Raw genomic sequence first — 21,795 nt, 5'->3', positions numbered from 1 at the left:
TTGAGTTTAATACAAACTATAAGTCACCTATAGTAATGCAATGTCATCAACCAGTGGTTGGCTTTGGTCGACCTTGGTACCTTGTACCAAATATCCCGAAGTATGACGTGTCACGCTTCGTGTAACCTGGGTACACTTAGGGCTACGTACCCCGATACATATACGGAGCTGATCCGATTAAAGATCAGGATTTGAGACCTGAATTATGAACAGACTGAAACCAAAGAAAAACACTTTTAAAGGGGAGAAGATGAAGCATTTACTGAGGTCTTCTGGTTGCTACGCGGAAATATCTACAGCGTAGCACTTGTGAGTGTGCTACCTTCCGCTGCGGGTGTTCCAACTGCCTCCGGTTCCACCAGTGGAGGATTCACGTCGCTGTCAACGTCAGATGGAATGTCCACAACCTGCGGTAGCTGAATGACCTCGCGAGGAACACGGCGGGCTCGCCCACGAGGAACATCAGCAACGCGGCGTACGTACTCAGCTGATATAGCCTTGATCACCGTCACAAATGTCGCAATTGAAGGATGCGGGGTCGGGAAACGTGTATTAACCTCCCTGTCAAACCTCTCCAGGGGATTATTCGCTCGTGCGACCAACTCGTTGTTCATGCCGAATACGTTCCAGACATCGATGACATACTGCTCCAGCCAAGTGCGGTTGAAATACCCCCAAAAATCGACCCATTTTTCAGTAGAGTAAGTCACGCCGGCTTGAGCACAGCGCAACTTAACCTCACGCTTTACCCACTTGGTACCTCGCTCGACATGAGCAGGATCAATCACCGCCAGGGTGTCTAGGACACCACGTGTCATTGCCTTCCTCCGGAATAGCATAGCGCTTCATAGCCCGTCGGAGCACTTGTTTCAGATGAAACAAGCACCCCAACACAATTGCGTTCAGAAACTGTGTTTGTAGTGCGTCCATGAGTGGCGCTTCGAGGTCACAAAAAATTTCGGCCGGTTCGAGCTGCTGGTCTGTTGATTGTACGATAAAATGAATCATTTCCCAGTAGGCGTCGCCAGTACGCAAGGTGCTCAGAATGTAGAACACAGGAACGAACACTCCAGCCAAGGCTCGGTCGTGGACCATGAACACAACGCACTGTGCGTAACCCTGCGGGACACACCGAAAAGGTGCCATCCACAAACAACGTGGTACCATGATAGCGCGACCAGAGATGGATGAGCATACCTAAGCAAGCGGCAAGGCTTGTTCAAATTGTCGCGGCTAATGGTGACGCAGTGAAACTGGAAAAAGGAAAGCTCCTCGTCTAGTGCCAATGAAAGCGGTGGAATTTCAATAGAGCCATGAAAATTGCTAGAGCAATGCGCGCTTCTTGCTCGGTGTACTCGTCGGACAACTTGTTGCTCTGACAACCCACGAACAACGTTGGGATTGTCAGCTGAGTAGAACTGACGTCGCAATTCTTCCCACAATTGGCGCACAGGCCAAGCGACGTGCTCAATCGCAAGGAGGTCGGCTTGAGCTTTCATCTGGTCCTCAACGTTTATGACGACGTTGGCAATGGCTTCGATGTGGCATGTGTGCAGCTTTACAGCAGCATACGCCATCGATGCAATAGTAAACCCCAGCTTTCCTCTGCAACCTTGGCGAAGCCTAGAGCATCTATACACAATTTTTCTTGAGGACGACCATGCCTTGCAGTACTTATAGCCCTTGTAGAAGCATGTCGTCCGCTCACCACGTCGTGGCACAGGCCCCACATCATTTGCGAGTTGCTGTCGAGCTTGCTCGAACAGCAACTCAGTGCTAACGACGTCCTCGACCGACTTAGTTGGCTCCACTTCGGCATCCACCGACGTCCCCTCCTTTGCCTCTCGATTCATCTTCTTCACCGACCAACGCACGAGCAGCCTTGAGGTTGAAAAAGTGCGTGAACTCACCAATCATTTTCAGATCCCATGTCAGATCTCCAGTAAGATATACCTCTGATCTAGAATCTAATCAGTTCCGTATACGTACCTTTTCGGAGCTAACCCACGATAGGTACTCGAAAGAAGTCAATAGCGAGCCATTCGTAAAGGCTCACACTCCAATAGCTTTAGCGGTATGTTTAGCCAGCTTTAGCCATTGTCGAGGGATACCTGGTCAATACTTCTTCTCGTATGTTGCTCCGCACGAAACGATGGCAGGAAGGAGGACCCAAGGCGAAAACTACAGCGCCACTAGAATGTCTACCACAACTCGTGTTACCGACGGGGACTGGTCTAGAAGAGTTGATGTTGTTGAGGCACTGGGTTCGAGTATTTACCGATGTTAAAATCAAGTTGCACTTTGGTCACTTCGTAGCCCAAGAGCTGTCCATTGGGCGTGATGACGGTGATGAGTAGATGCTACGTTGAAGAGTTGAGCCAAGATTCACCAACTTTCTTCGCCATTAGCAGCGTCCTAGCGCTGGAAGAAATCGTGTCGAATCTTAGAAAAATTCATCACTTGTTGTTGCTGAGGCGTCGAAACAACCAGTGTACAGATACAGGAGAAACTGTGGTGTATCGCATTCACCTGGTGCCATGTACGTCACCTCGAGTGAGCAGCCCCCCAACAACTTGCTGAACGCTGAAATTCGACCTTTTTGATCGTCTGATAGGGAAGCTCCGTTGTAGTCAGTTGTGACAAAGACTTCAGGGACGAACGTATTGTTGAACCATTTATTAATGTCTGGGGTCATCTCGATGTTGTAGAACTTGACCTAGGGGACGTGACGGTATCACCTCCTGAGATCGCGAGGGTTGAGGAGACTCCGTAGTCTTGATGGTAGTCGGGATGTGGAGGGACATGGCAGAGACGAATACACAGAGCGAGATCATGGCGAGGAGGATCCTTTTCATGTCAGTTGTGTTTCTTATCATACAATTCCAATCGAGATGGTTGGCTCTGGATCGACGGCTTCGGTGTTGCTCTCGTTTTGGCATCCCCTCCCGTTACGCTTCCCGGTCTCACACAGAGCGGGTGACAGGATGAGATACATATCTCCAGCCAACACTATGGTGACGAGTCGGCTGGAGCACCGTGGAGAATGGAGACTTAAGACTTGGTAGTTAAATTGGAAAATGACCGCAAGCACTCTCCATCGAACCCGTTCCACAGACTGCAACTGGAGCGCACCCCGAAAGGGGCGAAGTTATTGCTCTATTTTTCCTTCGAATTCACCCTCTGGATCTGAACAGCACTGTTAGAAGATCATTTATTAGCCGCAACTTTCATTCGTGATGTACTTCGAATTTCAAATTGAAGGCTCGATAAAGAAAGTAGAACCTTCAACGTAATGATGAGTAAAAAATGGTGACTCCGTCGAATGAGCAACACCACCAGGTGACAGCGTCAGCAACGCACACATATGGACTACGCAAATTGGTGAACAGCTTTTCACCTTGTTTTAATAGTACAAGTATAATATATTGATATTACTAATAAAATAGGGAGCGGTCTTTTCTGGACCGGAGAAGAACGAAAATTACAGTTTTGCGGTAGTACTATAGCTGGAAGTAACTAAGTACTTGAAGTACTACCATACCAATAAAAACAAAACAATGCTCACAATTTTTCGAGTGTGTATTACAAACAATTCAGGGCTCGGTTATGATTTATCACATGACGTATCAAATCTGTATTTTTGTAAGCAATTTTCCAGGAAGTACAGAGCGGTTCTTTGCTTAAGCAATTGCTCTATAGACCCGGATACAGGCCAAGGAAACCAGGAGTTTGCTCACCCTGCACTTCACCTAAGTACAGTGAAAATGTATGGTGCCACTGCTCCACACTCGCACGGTCCGCCATGAACTTTGGGAACTCATCCACATTAGCCTGGCGAATCTCCCAGGGGTGGCTTGAGCCGCTGTTTGGTGTCAGGTCCACACGAACGTTCTCGGGCAGGATTGTCTTCTGCACCTTCTCCGAGATGGCCCAGTTCATGAAGAGCTTTGCGGCTGCTGGGTGCTTGGCTTTACTCAAGATGGCGATCCGCTGACCCCATGCCAGATATTCGTTGCCACCGTCCGTGACAAACGTGACATTGGGCGTACCCTGCGAGTACGTACCAACACCGATAACTTTTTCCTTGGCCGTAACGAGATCACTGGCCGTATTGGAACCGCGGCAGAACGTGACATTCTGGTTGGCGAAGTCCTCGACCCAACTCCAGCCGTACTTCTCCACATAACGTGCGTACAGGAAAAGTACGGCGTCGTCGTCGTTAGGGTAGGTCGAGGTGATCTTGCCTTCCACTGCGGATCCACGAGGTCGGCGGGTGACTTGGGCGCTGCGAAACCACCCAGCGAAGTTTCGTCGTACAGGAAGCTGAAGGTGAACACCATGTAGGCCATGTAGGCACCACGTTGGTCCCGGAAGCCATCGTAGATTTGCGAGAAGTTGGCGGGCTTGTATTCCAGCTGCTTGCCCTCCCGTGCCCAGTCGGGGAAGTCCTGCAGTGTTTGCAGCGCCACAATATCGGGCACCAGCTTGTCGTTATCGAGCTGGTTGTCGATGCGCACGTTGTGGTACTTGCTGTAGTCGACGATAAGCGTGAAGTTGATTTTCGGGAAGACCTTGATGAAGGCATCACGCAGCGCGTCTTGCTGCGACGAGAAGTCCCCGCCGTGGTATAAGACGAGGTTGCCTCCTTCGGCCATGTCGTCCGCATAGAGCTCGTCGAGGGTCTTGGTCTCTTCCTGAACGGCGAGACTAGTGGACGCAAGCAGAGCAAAACAGGCAGTGGCAAGCTGTGCAAATAGCTTCATAGCAAAGAGTTGTAAAAGCTATGCTGGTGACTTGAGCGGACGCCTGTAAATCGGAGAATGAGAATCGCAGCAGACAGAATTCGAGAAAGGGTCAGTCAGTGTAGTGATTAGTACAGGTGGTTAGTAAACTGCGATGCAACTTTATATGGATGAAACTAGATCGTCTGCGACTTACACTGGGAATACATATTTTTAAAAATATGTCGACATTTGCTGTCTCTGCGGGGGGACCCCCTGCGACTGGGAGGTGATCCCAGACATTCTTCGACAAAAAAGGTTCGGAAAGCTAACATTAAGATGGCTAAATTTTTTTGATACGGTTGTTAGCATAATTGTCAATAGCAAAGTAGAATTAAAGGCTGGGCAATGTATTTGGTATCAACCAAAACTGCCAACGCTTAGCTGGTTTTGCGTCTCTTCACGTCAGGTTCAAGCTTCATCGGAGGTCCCGTTGCGGTACTGAGCTTTTCGTTGACGCTTTGTTTCTTGCGCTGCAGTGGCCTGAATTGCATCAGGTTTTCCTGTACAAGATAACTCATCTTCAGCTGCATTGGCATATCGTCGTTTTGCCATGACTGTATATTGCAGATTGCCGTTGATGTTGATTCCAACTGTATGGTCAATTTCCTTTATCGTTACGTACAGTTTGTCAAATCAAACAACAATTTGTTACTTTAACGGTAAGGGTCATTTTCCTTCATGTTTACGTAAAATCTTGAGCTAGATGTTGCTGGTACGTATATCCAACGGCGGCTGCACATGTATCTGCTCCAATTAGCTCAGTGGATGGACGAAAAGATGCTAAAAAACCAAAGACTTACATCGCTGCAGCCATCGCCGCCTGCGCTCTCACCGCCACCAACGTCGCCGCTGACGGAGCCACTGGTGCAGATTGACAAACCGAAAGAATAACGTTAGCATTAGCCCGCTCAAAAAAACATCATCCGCTTCTCCACTTCTTCTACTAACCAACTCAATAATAAAGACTTACATCGCTGCTGCCATCGCCGCCTGCGCTCTCACCGCCACCAACGTCGCCGCTGACGGAGCCACTGGCGCAGATTGACAAACCGAAAGAATAACGTTAGCATTAGCCCGCTCAAAAAACCATCATCTGCTTCTCCACTTCTTCTACTAACCAACTCAATAATAAAGACTTACATCGCTGCTGCCATCGCCGCCTGCGCTCTCACCGCCACCAACGTCGCCGCTGACGGAGCCACTGGCGCAGATTGACAAACCGAAAGAATAACGTCTTTTTGCTTTTTCCAGTCTAATCACATACTAAGTACGATATTTTGGATGTTGTCCGAACGTTGACCCATTTACGTTACGCTCACGCAATTAATCCTGTGTGGGCTGTCCATTACTCATTCTGAGGTATTCCTAGTAAAAACACGTCTTTCCGACAGACCCTAAGGCAAGATTGTGAATATGTGATTAACATTCAATCATATACTACAATTAACCTTAATTTAGCCAATTATAATAGGTCGCACAGGAGCAGGTTCTTCATTCCGACATTTTCAGACATTTTTTTGTCGGAAGCTAGAGCTAAGTGTTTAGAATTCAATACTGAATTTAAGTCGTGTAAGGAAAATGTCATTATTTTTGTGATTTCGATAATGCGGTATACCTCCTACTTTAGGTTAAAATTGAGCAGTAGATTTGTTGAAAAAGAGTAATCTGTGAGTGAGAGTAGACGTCGAGGCAAACTTGACAGTAAACCGTGATTACCGGTATCTGTCGTCTGGATCTGTTGAGCAGATTCTTTTCGTGGAGATGCGAAAAGCTCGCCATTTTTAGTCTTTTCTTTTAACAAGTTTAATTCAATGCCCTGTCCACTTAAGGAAATTTCATAATACAGTACGTATGTACTGGGTTAATTAAAAAAGGCGACCCATACCGTCCATGTTTCCAAAAAGGGTTAGGTAAGTAAAACATGATATATTTCCATGTTGGCCCTTGGTTTTCCATGTTTCCACATGGTAAAACATGGTCATAATGTATTACGGTGATAGACACTTGCCCAGATCATGGTACCAGGACGACACGAAAAATGAAGACTGAGGAAGATGGCTGAGAGTCGGCAAAAAGCAAAATTTCGAAACCATGGTGAAAACATGCCAAAAACTTGCAAAGCAATGAACGAGTGAGCTGATGAAGTTATTATGGGCCGTGTTCGGTTTGCAGGGGCAAATCCAGCTTGTTTGAAAATAAGCTAGAGCTGTAGAACAGTCGTTTTGTGACGGGGTCACACAGCACCTTGCGCTAGAGGAAGTTAGCTTCCGAGAGTATACAAACTCTCAGTGAACGGCAGTTCACTGGTCCCCTCTTTTGTTAGAGAGAGCGAAGTGACCCAAATAAGGTAGATTGTAAACTGAGTTTATTTATAGGTAGGTTAAGTTTGGGTTTAATACAAACTGTTAGTTACCTATAGAAATGCAATGTCATTTAACCAATGGTTGGCTTTGAGCGACCTTGGTACCTTCTACCAAATATCTCGGAGTATGACGTGTCATACTCCTGAAGTGCGAAGTGTCACACTTCATGTAACCAGGGTACACTTAGGGCTACGTACCCCGTTACATCCTCCCCCACTTAGGTTCGGTTTACCGACCAATCAGAATGAAGAGGTGTTCGTCACAAACTCTCATTCTCAAAGTCGAAAACCATCGACTTGGCCGCGCGAGCGCGGCGGAGGCTCACTTCACAGTTAGAGCCTCGAGCAGCAACCTGTGAGCTCTTCGTCTAGGTCTCCACTTCGACCGTTAACATGCCTCGTGGCACTACTAAGAGCGGTGCTAAGACACGCTCCAAGGCTGCAGCCGATAAGGCGCAGGCCAAGAGCACTAAGCCTCACGGCAAAGGCTCTGCACTCAAGGAGGCTACTCAGGTGGCCTCCGAGGCGATCGGATCCTCGGGTGACGCGGCTGTGGACAAGCGCGCAAGCAGGCGCCGCAGCCCGTCGCCCTCCTCTCCAGACAATCGTCCGAACCCTCGGTTCGTGGAACGTGAGCTCAACTCGGGCAGTGAGGACGATGCCGAGTCCGAGAGCACTCATGATGCTCCTGCGGGCTCTGTGGGAGGGCACAGCCCAGTGCCCAGTGAACACAAAGAAGACAGCGTGCAGTCGCCCGCTAGTGATCACGGTGATCACAGTCCCAGGACCTCTGTGCGCTCTGAGAGTCCGGCCGTTAAGGCTAAGGGCGCTCCCAAAGCCGGCGGCGATGAGGAAGAGAATCCTCGCAAACGTCTCTCGCTTGCCGAGGGTCTTGCGCGCGCTAAGGCCTCTAAAGCCGAAGGTGCCAAGCCCTCAAAGAAGCGTACCGCCTCTAAGTCTCCACTCCGCGAGGAGAAGGAGACTCGACGCTCCTATCAGAGTCTCTTCGGCTCCTCGGATGAAGAGGAGGAGAAGGAGGAAGAAGAGGAAGAGGAGGGTGCCATTGTTGAGCCCCGGGAGGTCTCGAATGACTCCGACCAGCAGCAGGAGGATTTCCAAGCTGCCCAGCGTGTGCGTGGGGGTTCGGTGGCGGCACCCGTCAGCCAGGGAGCTGCCATCAACTCAAGAGGGTATTGGCCTCCCGAGGAGAGCTCTGGGGCTGACCTCTTCTTAGAGCTTCTCGTCGCTCCTCGTGGCCTTGTGGGCGGCCTCACTTCTAGGGGCACCTATGAACGAGACCTTGTTCAGAAAGAACAGTTGCTCGTCGACAACTTGGAGGCTGCTCGGTGTGTGCTTCTCGCGCCACACCGCATTCCCCTTAAGGACTTCACGACTTGTCGTAAGAAGCCCGAGACCCGGGGTGGTCTCTATCCTACCCCTGGGTTATGCCCGAGAACTGTCCCACGTGGAGTTCTTGTGAGGACATGTTCTGGGCGTGGGTGGAGACTCTCAAGTACTCGCCCACGGAGTTATGGGAACTCCATGAAGATCAGCAGCTGTCCCACATCCTGGACCAGCGTGATCTTCGTGTGAGGTTTGCCCACTTGATCAGCAAGCGTATGCTGCCAAGGGACATCCTGAAGCGCACGGCTTCTAGCGCTCACGATGAGCGCGGGTACGGTATGTATTCATCGGCCGTACCCCGTTCGGGCAAGAAGCCCCGGATTACTTATGAAGCTGCCGCCGCTTCTGTTCCCAGATTGCGACAGCCTTCGGGCGGTCAATCAGGAGCCGTTCAATCGGCTCCCACGAGTTCTCGGAGTGGGCATAACCCCTCCACTTCACGAGGAGCTGTCGCTTGCCCGCACACCTTTGCTCCTGGAGGATCCGCTCCACGTGGAAGTGGACTTCTCCATTCCGGTCAAGCAGGGGCGGAGGTGCCCTCGTACGAGTACGAGTACTCGGCGCCTCCCGAGAGCCACTCTCGTCCGAGTGCTCCGACTGCGGGTCCGACACAGGACCCTGAGGTTGACCGCCTCCGTCAACGTGTCCTCGTGCTTGAGATTGCACTTGGCCTTGGGACTGGCGGTAATGCTGCCGCCCAGGCCGGGAATCAGGGCGAGCTCGCTCGTCTTGCGGGCCGCCTGGACCTGGTGGAGCGAGAGGTCGCGAGCCTGCACCTGCGAGTGGATCGCCGGGCCTCTTCGTCCGATCTGGACGAGGCCTTTCGCATGATCCGACGGATCGAGGCTTTGTTGCCACGTCCGGAGCCGCCTGCGGCACACTCCCAGACGTACGCGTATGGTGCGTACCCGGCGTATTCAGCGTACTCGGCGTATGGCGCCGGGGTCCGTTCGTATGGAGCCCCTCCGGCGTACGGTCTTGACCGCAGCCTTGCCGTCCCGACCGAGGCTTGGGTGCCTGCTCCGACGCCCTCGTCGACGACTGTGACCGGCCCTCGCTTCGAGGAGCTGGGTCAGGGGGGGACTGCGAGTCAGCAACCCCCTGCGGGTCAAAGTACCGCTTAAGACGTCCGACATAGAACGTCGGGTGCGTCGTCATTGACTTTGGAAGGTCGATGGTGTACGACGCACCATGTCTGGCCAGGACTGCAAAAGGTCCGATGAAGCGGTGCTTCAGTTTGTTGCTGCCGACAGAGCTAACAGTGTCCAGAGGTAGGTTCTTCGTGTCTAGTAACACTAAGTCCCCCACTTTAAATATACTTAAGTTTCCTCTTCCATGTTTGTCGGAGTACTCCTTTTGTCTATCCTGGGCCGCTGCCGTGGCATCGCGGACCCTGCTGACAATGCTCAGCTTGGTATCCATAAAGGATTCCACCTGTTTCCGCAGCGAAACTGGCCTCACATCCGAGACCTGGGAGGAAAGGGCTTCCCGAGCCTCTCCCCCACTTAGAATAGAGGAGTCAGTGTCTCTTTGAAGAGTGAGAGGCACTCTGGGGTGGCGGAAGCCGTTCAAGTAGAACGGCGTGAGCCCCGTGGACGCGTGCACCGCGTTGTTGAGCGCAAACTCAACAACTGGAAGCTGCGTCGACCACGTACGTGGCGCTGCCGCGCACACACTGCGCAGAGTGTCCTCGAGCACTCGATTGACGCGCTCTGTTTGGCCGTCTGTCTGCGGATGATACGCAGTGGACATCTGCAGACGAGTTCCCAGTAAAGGGAACAGCGTTTTCCAAAACGCAGCAGTGAACCGCGGGTCTCGGTCCGAGACAATCGTCTCCGGGAAAATGTGATAGCGGAACACGCCATCGACGTACAACCTTGCGGTTTGTTCGCCCGTTACAGTGACGGGAACTGGAGCAAGATGTACCATCTTGCTCAGCCGACACACGAGCACCAAAATTCCGGTGTTGCCGTGTCCGTCGGCGGAAAGCCCAAAGATGAAGTCAAGACTCATCGACTTCCAACAATCAGCCGGTAGGGGCAGGCTCTGTAGTGGAGCCGAAGAGTGCCCTGCGGGTTTGACCCGCTGACATGCTTCACATGTCTTGACGTATCGGGCGACCCACTTGTACATGTGGGTCCACCAGAAGGACTGAGAGACCGACAGAAAGGTCCTCTCGCGGCCCGAGTGGCCGCTGGAGGGCGCGTCATGCGCCTCCGCGAGGATGTCGAACTTCAGATCCTCGTCGTTGGGTACAACCACCCGCGGAGGATCAGTGGGCTCCACCCGATAATAGAGGAGGCCCTCCTTCAACTCATATCGGTGGAGCCGTGAGCGCTGTCGCGACGAGAGCCAGTCGGACTTCGCGCTCGTTCCGGCCTTAAGGAACTTGACGATAGGCGCGACAGCCTCATCGTCCCGATACGCCATGCGTATCCGATCATATAGATCCGTTGTCACCCGCGTGATGTGGGCCAACTCATAGTCGGGACGCCGAGAGAGGGCGTCCGCAAGCACGTTGAGCTTGCCCGGCTTGTATTCGACGCGGAAGTTGTATTCCGCGAAGAAGGACAGCCACCTCGCCATCCTTTGGGAGAGGTGAGGCGAGTTAGTCGCCGTCCTCAAGGACGCGTGGTCTGTGTAGAACACAAAGGGCCTAGAGCCCAGAAGGTGAACACGGAACTTCACAAGGGCATATTTCATTGCCAGGAGCTCCTTGTCATGGACAGGGTAGTTCCGCTCGGCGGCTTTGAGCTGCCGGGACTGGAACGAGATGACTCGTTCCTGTCCAGCCGTGTCGTCCTGCAGCAATGCACACCCGATGGCGTAATCGGAGGCATCGCAGACGACGCTAAACGGCTTCGTCTCGTCCGGCAGAGCCAGGACAGGGGCCTCTTGGAGACTGGCCTTGATGCTGTCAAAAGCATCCTGGTGCTCTTGCTCCCAGCGCCAGTCGACGTCCTTCTGAAGGAGGCTCGACAAGGGCTTAGCGAAGCCCGCGTACCCAGCGCTGTACTTGTGAAGGTAGTTGGCCAAGTCCAACCACTTTCGAAGATCCTTCTGGGATCAGGGCGTCGGCCATGCTGCTATGGCCTTGACCTTGTCTGGGTCAGCCCGAACGCCCACGTTGCTGATGAAGCAACCGCGAACTTTAATCTCTGGTGACGCGAAAACGCACTTGTCGATGTTGGCGTAGAGCTTGTTCGCTCGCATCACGTCCAACACTCGACGGAGGTGTCCTAGATGCACCTCCATGGCCGTCTTGCCTCCCTCGGCACGGCTATGGACGAAAATGTCGTCGAAGTACGTCTGTACGAAGGTACGCAAAGGGCGGAACAATTGCGTCACCAGGCGATTGAACGTCGCCGGGGCGTTAGACAAGCCCTGCGGCATGACGAGCCACTCCCAAAGCATGCCGCTTGGAGTGCTTACCGCGGTGAGCGGGATGTCACTCTCTCGCATCAGGATTTGGTAGTATCCGTCTACCAAATCCAGCGCACTGTACAGTACGCTCCCGGCCATGTTGTTCAACAACACATCCTTTCGTGGGATCGGTGTTTGGGCCGGCACCGTTGCGTTGTTCAGCTTGTTATAAGCGTGAACGAGACGCCACTTTCCGTTCGGCTTCCGAACGCAGAAAGTCGGCGTCGAGTGCGGGGATTTCGATTCCCGCACCATGCCTGCCTTCGCTTTCGCGGCGAAGAAGGCATCAATGACCTCGCACTGTTCGCGCGGGAGAGGCCATTGCCTCGTGACACAATACTTTGTGCCGGGCACGAGATCAATCTCGTGCCGTACGCCTCGATCCGGTGGGAGTTGGGTCGGTGGGTGTTTGTTCACCACGTCCGCATACTCCGTCACCAAAGGATACACCGGATCCTTGGGGTTCTTGAGAATCTCAGAACCCAAGCGCGCCTGACGCTGCTTGTTCATGTCTTCCAGGACGTTCTCGTCCAAGACAGAGGAGGAGTTCAGCTCCTCCTGAGTGGTCTCAGGTCTCATGAGTACCATCTCAGCAATCTCTCCAGCCTTGAGGTTGGCCAGGAAAGACTCAGCCGTCATTTCCTCGAGGTTCAGTATCTCCGCAACCTCTGGCAACGGTTCCAAGTGGACACCAGATGCCTTAACGGGTAAAACTGTCTCGCCATCGAAGATGTGATAACACTCTTCCACCGGCCTTGTCGGAGGAGCCCGGGCCCTGGACTCCGAGTCGCTTGAAGCGACGTCGATCGGAACGAAGTTCGGATCCGACTTGAGGCGGCGGTGGTGTCTTTGCCGACGGCGTCTGTGACGGGGAGCTTTGCTGCCCACGTCTAGGGATGTCGTCGCTACGACATCCGAGGCACTCGTGGCCTCGTGTGATACTGTTGTACCCACACAGGAAGCGTGTTCAACGCCTTCCTCTTCAGTTAAGGTCTGGGCGACCGCGTGTGGCACTGTGTTACCCACACAGGAAGCGTGTTCAACGCCTTTCTCTTCAATTAAGGTCTGGGCGACCGCGTGTGGCACTGTGTTACCCACACAGGAAGCGTATCCGACGTCTTCCTCTTCAGTTAAGGTCTGGGCGACCGTGAGTGGAACTCTGTTACCCACTCTGAACACGCTGTTCTCAGTGTTCATGACAGCTGCAGCTGTCTGCGGAACTAAGTTACCCGCCTGTGGACCTAAGTTACCCACTTGGCCGACGCCTCTTCTGGGCGCGGCCACCATCAAAACATCATTGGAGTCGTCATATACGTCGACGACTCCCAAGCATCTGCCGGATGCTTTGGTACCCTGGCAGCCCTCGCGGGCACCCCGGGTCCTGACAGAGGTGGGAACATGACTCACCAATGCTCTGTCGGACTGCGTAGGGCGGCTGGCACCGATTGCCTTGCCTCGCCAGTCGATCCAGGGCTCGTGCTTCTCAAGCCAGGGCATGCCCAGGATCATATCATATGGATCCATATCGAGAACAGTAAACTGTTCGAGGCTGTCAAAGTCTTCAAACTTGACAGCCAGATCCACTTGGACGTTGGGGACAGTGACGACCTTCCCGTCGGCCAGTCGCACTGACACAGTCCCGTTGCCCTTGCTTTCTCTCAAAGCTTCGGACAACTTGTTGCTGTTACGAGCAACCGTCTGGCGGCGTGCGAAATTCTTCGACGCCCCAGAGTCAATCAAGATTCTAAAGGGATGATCGTATCCCCGTACACATCCGTGTACTACGAGCAACCCGCCGCTGCTCTTCGCCGATTCGAGAGTGCGAAGACTCTCAGGGGCTAAGTCCCCGTGGTACGCGCCACCCGCGCACCCATCACGAAGACTTAGTTCTTCCCCAGTAGGGCGCCCCGCCCCTACTGGTTCCCTGCGTTCCCCTGTCCCCGGGATCCTGGCTTCTGCCAGCGACCCTTGAGGACGGGCTTGGGGAAGGACCGTCTGCGGAGTCTTTCCGCGGGACAGTCGCGCTTGAAGTGGCCCATCTTCCCACAGCCGAAGCAGCGGATGTCACGCTGTTCGGCGGACCCGAGTTCCATGGGAACTGGTCCGTTGGGGCTTGTTCAACCGGGAGCCGACAAGGAGCTCCCAGGCCACGCTGAGGCCGGCGTACGCGCCTGGCGATGGCTGTACTCTTCTTGAAGAGCCACTTGAATCGCCTCTTCAAGGGTGCTTGCCTGCACCCGGAACAGCTAATTGCGTGCGGGGCCCACTCGAAGGCCGTCCATGAACACAGTCATCTTGATGTGTTCGTTGAGTGGGTTTCCCACTAGGGACGCCGTGAGCTCCCATTAAAGTGCTGCTCTGACGTGATCGTCGATCCTTGTTGAAGCTGAAAAGTGGCGACGGCAAGCCGATTCATCATCGCTCGTGCTGTACACTTTTCAGTGCGATTATTGTGAAGGAATTGCACCACTCTTGCACGTACTCGTGCAGTTCACGCCTCCCTTGTTTGCACGAGAGGAAGCGCGAACGCTGGCGGTACTCGTAGTTCGCCGGGAGGAACGCGGCTCGGAGCTGTTCACACAGCTGAGTCCAGGATGTGAAACATCCAGGGAATGTTGCTTCCCGTGAGTACACCCAACTCTTAGCACGGCCGCTAAGGTTGGAGAGTGCAGAAGCAACACGAAGTCGCTCGGTCGAGATCAGCGCCGCGTCCATCGCGAGCTCTACTTCTCGAACCCAGAAGTGAAGGTTCTCGCCTTCCTTCCCTTCATGCGGCTTTACCTTCAGCCGTATAGGCTTCGGGTGAGGCGGATTTGCTTCCGCTGCCGGAGCCTGCAGGTTCTCCCGCACATGCGCGATGAGGCCCTGCTCGTACGCGTCGAATGCATTGACGCGCTCGAGCTGCTCAGCCGGTGTTGACACCACCAGGCTCTGCAGGGCCTCCATCCCGAAGATGCCTGCCATCTTCCGAACCGACTCGAACTGAGAGTCGTTCAAATGGGAGAAGTCGTTCCTATCCATGGCAACGAACTTCGGAGGTTCAGGTAGTCTACCGGCGATGGCGTGGATTGACTACAAGTGCTACCAAGTGTGACGGGGTCACACAGCACCTTGCGCTAGAGGAAGTTATCTTCCGAGAGTATACAAACTCTCAGTGAACGGCAGTTCACAGGTCCCCTCTTTTGTTAGAGAGAGCGAAGTGACCCAAATAAGGTAGATTGTAAACTGAGTATATTTATAGGTAGGTTAAGTTTGGGTTTAATACAAACTGTTAGTTACCTATAGAAATGCAATGTCATTTAACCAATGGTTGGCTTTGAACGACCTTGGTACCTTGTACCAAATATCTCGGAGTATGACGTGTCATACTCCTGAAGTGTGAAGTGTCACACTTCATGTAACCAGGGTACACTTAGGGCTACGTACCCCGTTACACGTTTTGTTAAGTAAAATAAAGATAAAAATAAGTGATCGTGTTCTATCAGAAAAAGGCTGGATTTGAAGGCGTCTGCGACCGCCAACCATTATACTCAGGTAGACGAAGAAAAAAGACTAATCACCAGGGAAAAATGGTAGACAGCGACCACGACGACGACGATGACGTGTGGCTCCTCCAAGCGCTTGCTAAAATGCAGGAGGCGGCAGCTCAAAAGCAAATAGCACTCAAGGAACCTATACCACGGCTATTGAGCACAGAGACCCCCGAGTAACTGCTAGTGAAGCCCAGTTTTCGTCCGTGAGTGTAGGAGCATTGATCTTGCTGTCCCAACCAGCACCACTTAAGTCACATAGTCTCTTGAATACATCGTATTCGTACATCAGTCTTATGTATTTAGTTTTGCATTGGTCTGCCATATAGAATAATACGGTCAGTACAATCGTGTCGGACAGCTGAAACCACTTACCTTTGTCAGCAGGGATTCCCTCTTTCGCCAGGCGCGTTACGATAAGCGCCCAGCCCTTTGACTTGACACCTTTGTCGCTTTTAAGGAAGCATCGCTGCGCGCTGCAAGGTAGCACTTAAGCAGCGCCTTTTCATCCACACGCCTCCAGGTCGCCCTTTGTTTCTTCGTCTGATGCTCCATCCGTTGGTTTTAAAACTACTGTCTCTGTTTTATGAGGCAAAGGAGGACGAATCAAAATTCAACCCAGAGCTGAATTTTGAAACCAGTCGTTTGAAGCTATCCTGCTGGATGTCGTTTTTTGTGTTTCTTAGCGGAATAAAGCTGGTTGAGACATTCCGGCTCTTTAATAACAATTACAGCTGGTTTAAGCTTAGATCGAACACGGCCTGAAGCTTTTCACTCACGTCTTCCGACCTATTCGAGCTTGCTGAATCGCTAAATTCCACCACAGAGCGAGAAACATCCCAACGACGACGCTGCGGCCCTGTAGATGTGTAGTCATTACCAGCATCCTTGAGCAAACGCCACCAGAAGTAAAGACAGACGAGCAATCCGCAGTTGTAGCATTCTTTTTGTATGGGACTGTGTACCGCCACAATTTGATGCTTTTCCGGGAAGCACTTTTCGTTCAGTTCTTCAGCCAGCTCACACAGTAAGTTATGTGTCCGCAAGCACTACCATGAAAACATAGATCAGGTTATCAGTGTACCCAACAGCGAGCTCGAGTGGAGTACAGATTACTCCACCCCAGGTCAAATGAAAATCCAGGTAGTTTACCATACAACCACGCATTTAAAACCCGTTTGCCCAACTCGGCCGCATATTTGTGTCGCTGCTATCATTACCGCTACAGCTCGTCGAATCGTCGTCATCCTCCTTTGCTGACGAAACGGCAGCATTTGGTGCATTTGTGAAACGTGTCACGGACATTCCACTGCCTTCGTCAACTTTCTCTGTAAGTTGAGCGTAGAAAAATTGATCTACATCAGGTCCTCGCTCCGAAAGACTCTCTTCCACACTGGACTTATCCATGGCACTTCCGGTACTTGAGCTTTCCTCTACATTCATTTGTACTGCTCTTTGCGTTGCCCGGATCACATTGAAATGAGTCAGTTATCCAGCACGGATCCGCCAAGCACTCTAATATTTCATGGCCAAACATATCCAATACGTAGCCAAAAACATAATAACAACATGGTAAGAAACATGCTAAAATCATGGTCAATGTAACAAGCTGACCACATACGGGTTGGGCACGTACACTAGAAATGTTTGGCAAGCAGTGGCACTGCTTTGACGGGTTATGTGATCACAAAGCGACCCTATATAGATTATAAACGGATGACGTGTGTTAATTTAGAGAGCACCCACGACCGGTATTTGACGGAAGCTCACTCACCAGTTCATAATACGCACGTTGATGGGGGACTGGAAGGAGGCTGAGGTGAGGAGCGGGGGTGAGGGGATGCTGTACGGAGAGGGGTCCTCGCCGATGGATTCTACGCGACGACAGGAACGAGGGGGCGCGATCGATCTTCTCGCGACGCGTGGCAGAATCGGTGGTAAGCAAATTTGAAACTTGAGCTGGTAGTATCGACGCTGCGTCGTTGTCATTCCATCCAAGCTGCGAGCCATGATTTGCTCGCTTGTTGCTTCTTTGAGAAGACGATTCTTTTCTTCCGTTTCCTTTGCCAGTTTAGCAACCAAGGCGATCAACCCAGTTTCCGTCTCGCTCGCCTTTTTTGCAGCTTTTCTTCCGCCAGGGCGATGCCGTTCAGGATCATCCTGAGTGACCGCCGCGTCCGTGTCACTTTGGCGTTCCCGCGACTTTGCCGTCAGAGACTGAATCCATTTTGGCGAGTGCCGAGAATTGACCACACCGCTTGGCTCTTGAATGGGCCGTTATTCTGCTCGCGGTACAGCACATGAGCATCGAGGATTTTACCCTCCACAGTTTTGCCACTCTCATTTCGTGCTACAATCGCAGCATAACAACCGGCAAACTTGTTGTACGCAGCTTGCAGGTTGCGCCAACGGGTTTGCAAGCTGTGAACACCCCGCTGCTCGTGTGACGGAGTCGCACCGCTGCGACCAACAAATTCCTCGTGTACTTTGCTCCAAAATGCGTCTCTCTTTTGCTCATCACCGACGACAGGGTCTTGGGACACATCCAACCACGAAGCAGCCAAATTTAAGTCTTCTGCTGCAATGAAGTTCCTTCCCTTTTTCTTGGACCCCGTGGTGGCACTTAACGCGTCGTCTAGCGGCACGGTGGTGACATTTTGAGCTTGCATGACACGCTCAGACCCTCCGTCTTCTGATCGGGCGGTCACGTGCTCACTGACGGAGCTGTGGTTAGAGATAGCTCCGCTCCTACCGGTTCCAACAGCACCAGACGTGATCACGACCGACGTTGCACGAGGTGGCGGGGTGGCAGAGGCTGCAAAAGAGCGCTGAGCAAGTTCAAACGATGGAGCCGGCGCGAGAGAGGTGCTGTAGACTGCAAGAGAGCTCAGATCGCAGTTGTTGGATGGTTTCAGCGCTGGCGAGACATCTTCGTGGGCTTGGGAAAGCGCTGATGTTGCTGGTGAGCCCATGCTGCTGTGGCGGCGGAATGAGCTGGTCGAGAAATCCACTGGTTCCGGTTTTCTCACAAATTTAAGCAAGGCTAGCTTCGTGAGCAAACTTGCTAAAAAAAATTAGTGTGAGTAAAATTTTGCGCAGTTTAATTAACATTTAACATGACCGGTGGAGGGCATCATGATTAAACTTATCGCTACTTTTGTGTAGAAAAAAAGCAAAATATAGTTTTACTCACCACCGGTGGAGATGCTCTAAGTGCGCCGCGAACTTAAGATTAACAAGTTAGGCTGTTAATCCGCGAGCTAGGCGTTTTCTTCTTTCGCGATGGGTGCTTACGTTCGCTTGTAGACTGATACAGCCAGACGAAGTCGATAGTCTCCTTTTTTGGTATCCACCTTCAGCCTCCAGGCGAGGTTGTGGGCAGGTTTCCAGATGAGTTCGCGATTGTCAATCCATTAGCAAAGATAAAATTCAAAATCATTCACATAGCGTTTTGCGTACACTTTTTCGACGTCAAACCATCGTTCTCCTCGACCTCGTCTTGCTCGGCTGCTGGCAATTAGACCACCACCGCTGCGCATCACATCGATCGAATTTCTGGCTTCTTTGGTGCTTGGTGGGCGGCTCGTAATGTTGGGATTGATAGTGAGCCAGTAGAAAGACTGCCATGTTTCTGACATGTTTCTTCCACTTATTAGTGGGTGAAATGCTAAGCTGACCGGTTGCCATTCAGGCAGGCAAAAGTAGTCTAATTTATTAAACTTCATGCTCTAATTACATGTTATACTGTACAGTACAAGCATTCAACAAGGCACGGAGTATAAATGTATGAATGGAGGGTACCGCAGGGGATATCTCATAGCGCATGGACATCCCATAAAGCACATTTTGAATGAGCCAATAAAATACATCCGAGGCACGAGATAACAGTGGTACATCTTATAAAGCACACACGATTTACAGTGAAATTTTAATTATAAAGATCAAATTTTCTCAGCCAGTCACTCATGATCGTCATCAACCTCATTTTCATTTTGATGGCGGTGCGATGGCACGAAAAGGACGCCCCCGCGAGACGGGAGACAGCGGCACAAAGCCAAAGCAGTACAAACGGGTTGATGTAGCTTATGAGTATAAGTTGCGCGCTCTGAAATATTTAGATACATTAACAATGGCGGCTACGGTAGCAGAACGTTTCCCAACTAGCAATTCTAACTCGAATCGACGACAGGTATAAGCTTGGAATAAGCTTCTTGCTGTCATAGAGACCAAGGTTGCTAGTGGGTCTCATTATCCTCAGCGTAACCGCACCCTCGGCATGAGTGCTACGCTGTCAGCAAAAGTAGAGGAACAATTGGTGGGGTAGACAAAGGAGCTGAGAGCCGATGGTGTATCTGTGACGAGCATGATGCTCACGTTGCAAGCCCAGGAGCTTTACAGGATCAGCAGATCACGCAGTGTGCGTTTAAGGACTCCTAAAGCTAGCGAAAGCATTTTCTGCGCCACCACAAGCTCTTCGCCGCCGAGCTCGAGAAGGGCAGTCTACACCGGCCGACGCAGAGCAAAAGGTGGAGGAGTTCAGCAACCAATTGCGCCTCAAGATGGACGAGCTCGGTGTTTCTGTTGATTAAAACGCTGACCAGACCGGTATGTACCAAATATTTACAGCGTGTGAGACGTGGGAATAACATTATCTTCTTGGGGTCAACTATGAGTATGTGCCTACCTCTACAATCACTACTCACGCAGCCAAGACTGTATGGGTGAAGTGAGCAGGGAAAAGCAAAGAGCGGGTAGCTGCAATGCTGTTGGTCGCAAGCGACGTCTCAAAACGAGAGCCTTTCCTCGACCATCGACATAGCCCGATGTCGCGAGGGAGAACAAAGTGATGCGCCACGGTTTTGGTCGCAGACTTGAGGCGAGGTTCACCCGCTTCAACAAGGTGTCCATATCTATGGCAATGCCCTGGGTGGTGGAACAGCGAGCTGTCTTTTGAGTTTCTGTCTGTACACTTCGGTCCGCGACTGAACATGCACGTGCCTATTCTTCTGCTCTGGGACGACTTTTCGGGACACTGGCGGAAAGATGTATTAACCTTTGCTCGTCTCCTCAATGTCGTGCTAATGAAGGTGCCTCCTGGATGCACTTGCGCGTGCGAACCGACAGACGTAGCATGGACAAGCCACCAAAGAATTTTAAAAGGGAGCAGTGGGTAGAGTTTATATTAGTTCAAATTCGAGCGGCATCCGCTGGGTGCACTACTTAAAAGATGTCGTTACCAACACGCCTAAATGTGGTTCGCTGGATCACATGCGCGTGGACATTTCTCACCCTTTCTACAATCACTGGCGGTTTCAAGAAGGCCAAGCTTGCGATCACCACAATGCTGATGCCACCACAGCCGACACCACACGCACCAGCAGCATCAGACTTGGGTCCACTCGTCAGGCTACTACTGCTGAGCAGCGTTGCGCTACAAGCTGTTGATCCAGCGAAGGACATCGACTATAACGAACTCAACGGCGAAGAAGATGGTGCCGAGGGCGACCGCTTGGCTCAAAGCGACGCTTCTTAGCTTGGACACGTGATCAAAAGATTACCGGGAGGAATCAAACCTCCATTCTTCCACAAGGGGAACTTGTCCGTTAAGCTACGGTAGTAGGTCTTCACAGGACCTGCGCAGACCATCAGAAGCACCGTTAAAGCTTGGATACACGTTGTAGAAATACCTTCTCGTGTTGGATGGGGAATAAACCATTGCTATGACGGCTGTCCTCTTAGGACACCCAGTCCCCCCTCAATTCGCTTCGCGGTCAATCCAACACTGAATGACTTGGCGAGAAGGCGGCCGAAAATATCACCAGCCAATGCATGGCTATAGACCTTGCCAGTGGACAGGCTGTTTACTGGATTTTTGCCGGATGGAAATGAAAATTTGCAAGATTGAAATGCACATGTATTTTCTTATGAGCCCATATGATGGGTGAACAGCCATGTACATTGACTGTGCTCTTTGAAATATCCCCTGCGGTAATGGGATTTGTTTTACTTCTTTCTTACAATCCAACCAGCACGTATCATTTACTCGCATGCGTATAAGCAATGAGCTAGTTTTCTACAAATCCGAGCTTATGAACTAAATCTATCTGTGTACTGGAGGAAATATGAAAAATCCACAGTTTTTTTAAGGATAATCCACACCGACAGATCCACAGTCCACAACAATCGACGACATTGTACTGTACCAGTGCAGTGTTATATTGACGTCATCGCCTGTAAAACGATGACGCCCTCGGAGGCTTAAGTACCATTGGTAATTAAGCCTCCGAGGGTA

The 21,795-nt window shown here is 51.6% G+C and overlaps 3 protein-coding genes across 3 annotated transcripts; 1 reads left to right on the top strand and 2 right to left on the bottom strand.

Moving 5' to 3' along the window:
• Positions 1-3,693: 3,693 nt before the first annotated feature.
• On the bottom strand, positions 3,694-4,763 carry PITG_03186 (ATP-binding Cassette (ABC) Superfamily; the record flags this gene model as incomplete). The annotated part of the gene is made up of 2 exons (XM_002906226.1): positions 3,694-4,285; positions 4,318-4,763. The coding sequence occupies 2 exons, from the start codon at positions 4,761-4,763 to the stop codon at positions 3,694-3,696; spliced, it is 1,038 nt and encodes a 345-aa protein (XP_002906272.1).
• Positions 4,764-5,161: 398 nt separating this feature from the next.
• PITG_03185 (uncharacterized protein) lies at positions 5,162-6,088 on the bottom strand (the record flags this gene model as incomplete). The annotated part of the gene is made up of 4 exons (XM_002906225.1): positions 5,162-5,284; positions 5,585-5,645; positions 5,755-5,815; positions 6,049-6,088. The coding sequence occupies 4 exons, from the start codon at positions 6,086-6,088 to the stop codon at positions 5,162-5,164; spliced, it is 285 nt and encodes a 94-aa protein (XP_002906271.1).
• Positions 6,089-19,498: 13,410 nt separating this feature from the next.
• Positions 19,499-21,036, top strand: PITG_03184 (uncharacterized protein; the record flags this gene model as incomplete). Its single annotated transcript, XM_002906224.1, has 4 exons — positions 19,499-19,504; positions 19,902-19,920; positions 20,591-20,613; positions 20,821-21,036. 4 exons carry the CDS (start codon positions 19,499-19,501, stop codon positions 21,034-21,036), a joined length of 264 nt encoding a protein of 87 aa, XP_002906270.1.
• Positions 21,037-21,795: the final 759 nt, after the last annotated feature.

The sequence above is a fragment of the Phytophthora infestans genome, genomic scaffold (genome assembly GCF_000142945.1).
Source record: "Phytophthora infestans T30-4 supercont1.4 genomic scaffold, whole genome shotgun sequence".
Classification (NCBI taxonomy): Eukaryota; Oomycota; class Peronosporomycetes; order Peronosporales; family Peronosporaceae; genus Phytophthora; species Phytophthora infestans.
The sequence above is the reverse complement of the archived record's forward strand: the minus strand, read 5'-3'. Positions and strand labels throughout refer to the sequence as shown.